The sequence below is a fragment of the Procambarus clarkii genome, chromosome 27 (genome assembly GCF_040958095.1).
Source record: "Procambarus clarkii isolate CNS0578487 chromosome 27, FALCON_Pclarkii_2.0, whole genome shotgun sequence".
Classification (NCBI taxonomy): domain Eukaryota; kingdom Metazoa; phylum Arthropoda; class Malacostraca; order Decapoda; family Cambaridae; genus Procambarus; species Procambarus clarkii.
Genome location: NC_091176.1, coordinates 37,074,280 through 37,076,763, shown reverse-complemented (window position 1 = coordinate 37,076,763; position 2,484 = coordinate 37,074,280). Strand labels below are relative to the sequence as shown.

At 54.5% G+C, this 2,484-nt stretch overlaps 1 protein-coding gene across 1 annotated transcript; it reads right to left on the bottom strand.

The window, feature by feature from the left end:
* Positions 1-442: 442 nt before the first annotated feature.
* Positions 443-1,165, bottom strand: LOC138369240 (uncharacterized). Its single transcript, XM_069332180.1, has one exon. It carries the CDS (start codon positions 1,163-1,165, stop codon positions 443-445), a length of 723 nt encoding a protein of 240 aa, XP_069188281.1.
* Between the last annotated feature and the right edge of the window lie 1,319 nt (positions 1,166-2,484).

Genomic DNA, 2,484 nt, shown 5'->3' with positions numbered 1-2,484 from the left:
TGGCATGGAGATACGAGGGAGAGTTGGATAGCTGGCAGGTAGGTAGTCGGGAGGGCTGGAAGGCTGGCACGGAGGTAAGAGGGATGGATGAATTCCTGGCAGGGAAGGAGGAGGGAGAGATGAATGGTGGGCAGGGAGAATGAAGGGAGGGCTGGATTACTGAAAGGGAGGTAGGAGGGAGGACTGGATGGCGAACAAGAGGGTAGAAGGGAGGGCTGGATAGCTGGCAAGAAGGCAGGAGGGAGGGTTAGGTGGCTGGTAGGGAGGTAGGAGGGAAGGTTGAATGGATGGCAGGGAGGTAGGAGGGATGGCTGGCAGAGTGGTTGGAGGGACGGTTGGGTGGATGGCAGGGAAGTAGGCAGGAGGGCTGGATGGCTGACAGGGAGGAAGGAGGTAGGAGGATACGTTGGATGCCTAGCAGATAGGTAGGAGGGAGGGAGGGCTAGCTGGCTGGCAGGGAGGTAGGCGGGAGGGCTGGCTGGCTGGCAGGGAGGTAGGCGGGAGGGCTGGCAGGGAGGTAGGCGGGAAAGCTGGCAGGGAGGTAGGAGGGAGGGTTGGATGACTGGCAGCCAGCTGGGTTGATTAGCTGGTAAGTAGGCGGGTTGATTGGCTGGTAAGTAGGCGGGTTGATTAGCTGGTAAGTAGGCGGGTTGATTGGCTGGTAAGTAGGCGGGTTGATTGGCTGGTAAGTAGGCGGGTTGATTGGCTGGTAAGTAGGCGGGTTGATTGGCTGGTAAGTAGGCGGGTTGATTGGCTGGTAAGTAGGCGGGTTGATTAGCTGGTAAGTAGGCGGGTTGATTGGCTGGTAAGTAGGCGGGTTGATTGGCTGGTAAGTAGGTGAGGTGATTAGCTGGTAAGTAGGCGGGTTGATTAGCTGGTAAGTAGGTGGGTTGATTGTCTGGTAAGTAGGCATGTTGATTGACTGGTAAGTAGGCGGGTTGATATGCTGGTAAGTAGGCGGGTTGATGTGCTGGTAAGTAGGCGGGTTGATATGCTGGTAAGTAGGCGGGTTGATTGACTGGTAAGTAGGCGGGTTGATGTACTGGAAAGTAGGCGGGCAGGATCGCTGTGTGAGGGAGAAGTTGGGTGTGTGGGAAATGTGAGGAACATGACAAGTGTATGGGGGTGATTGTGAGGGACAGCCTGCCAGCCGTTCCGCCTGCATGTGAATGGGCCTCACAGACAGTCAGGCGCGATGGCTGCAGGCATTGTCACTGAGTCCCCTCACACCTATCCTGACTCTTTCTCTCTCTCACACTCATCTTGCCCCTTTCTTTCCCTTACACACCCGCCTTGTCCACTCACACACCTGTCGCGCTTCATTCCCTACCCTACACACTTCTCTTGCCCCCTTACCCTCTCCCATATACTCGTCTTACCCCCACACCCTCTCCTACATACCCGTCCTGACCCCTTACCCTCTCTCACGTACCCCGCTTGACCCCTTACCCCTCTCCCACACACCCGCCTTGTCCCTCACAGTCCTCCACACACCCGCCTTTTCCCTCACAGTCCTCCACACACCCGCCTTGTCCCTCACAGTCCTCCACACACCCGCCTTGTCCCTCACAGTCCTCCACACACCCGCCTTGTCCCTCACAGTCCTCCACACACCCGTCTTGTCCCTCACAGTCCTCCACACACCCGTCTTGTCCCTCACAGTCCTCCACACACCCGTCTTGTCCCTCACAGTCCTCCACACACCCGTCTTGTCCCTCACAGTCCTCCACACACCCGTCTTGTCCCTCACAGTCCTCCACACACCCGTCTTGTCCCTCACAGTCCTCCACACACCCGTCTTGTCCCTCACAGTCCTCCACACACCCGTCTTGTCCCTCACAGTCCTCCACACACCCGTCTTGTCCCTCACAGTCCTCCACACACCCGCCTTGTCCCTCACAGTCCTCCACACACCCGTCTTGTTCCTCACAGTCCTCCATACACCCGCCTTGTCCCTCACAGTCCTCCACACACCCGCCTTGTCCCTCACAGTCCTCCACACACCCGTCTTGTTCCTCATAGTCCTCCACACACCCGCCTTGTCCCTCACTGTCCTCCACACACCCGCCTTGTCCGTCACAGTCCTCCACACACCCGTGTTGTCTCATACATCAAGGATCATAAATCATTATATTGTAATTCTCTCAAGTAATTTTAAAAATTTTTGAAGGTAAAGTCTGGAAAAGCATGTATTTATATGTCTCGTGACTAAAACTGGTTAATTATTCGTGAAGAACTCTATCGATAGATTTAATAATTGCATAGAGCCTGACGCGTACATTAGATGGCTTACCAGCTATACATTATCAGTTTCTCTCCAGCAAATGTCACTGTTGGGTCCGTGTATCTGAAGATGTCGGATTATCTGTGAAAAGAGTCCTGATGTTTTCATTGGTCACAAATATTATCTTCCTTTAGATGGTTATTGTCTGACATCTTATCATCTTCAGCACTGTCACCGCTGAACACCGCTAGACTATTGTG

Coding starts and splice junctions, on each gene's coding strand:
- LOC138369240 (XM_069332180.1), bottom strand. CDS start 1,165: ATGCAGGCGGAACGGCTGGCAGGCTGTCCCTCACAATCACCCCCATAC.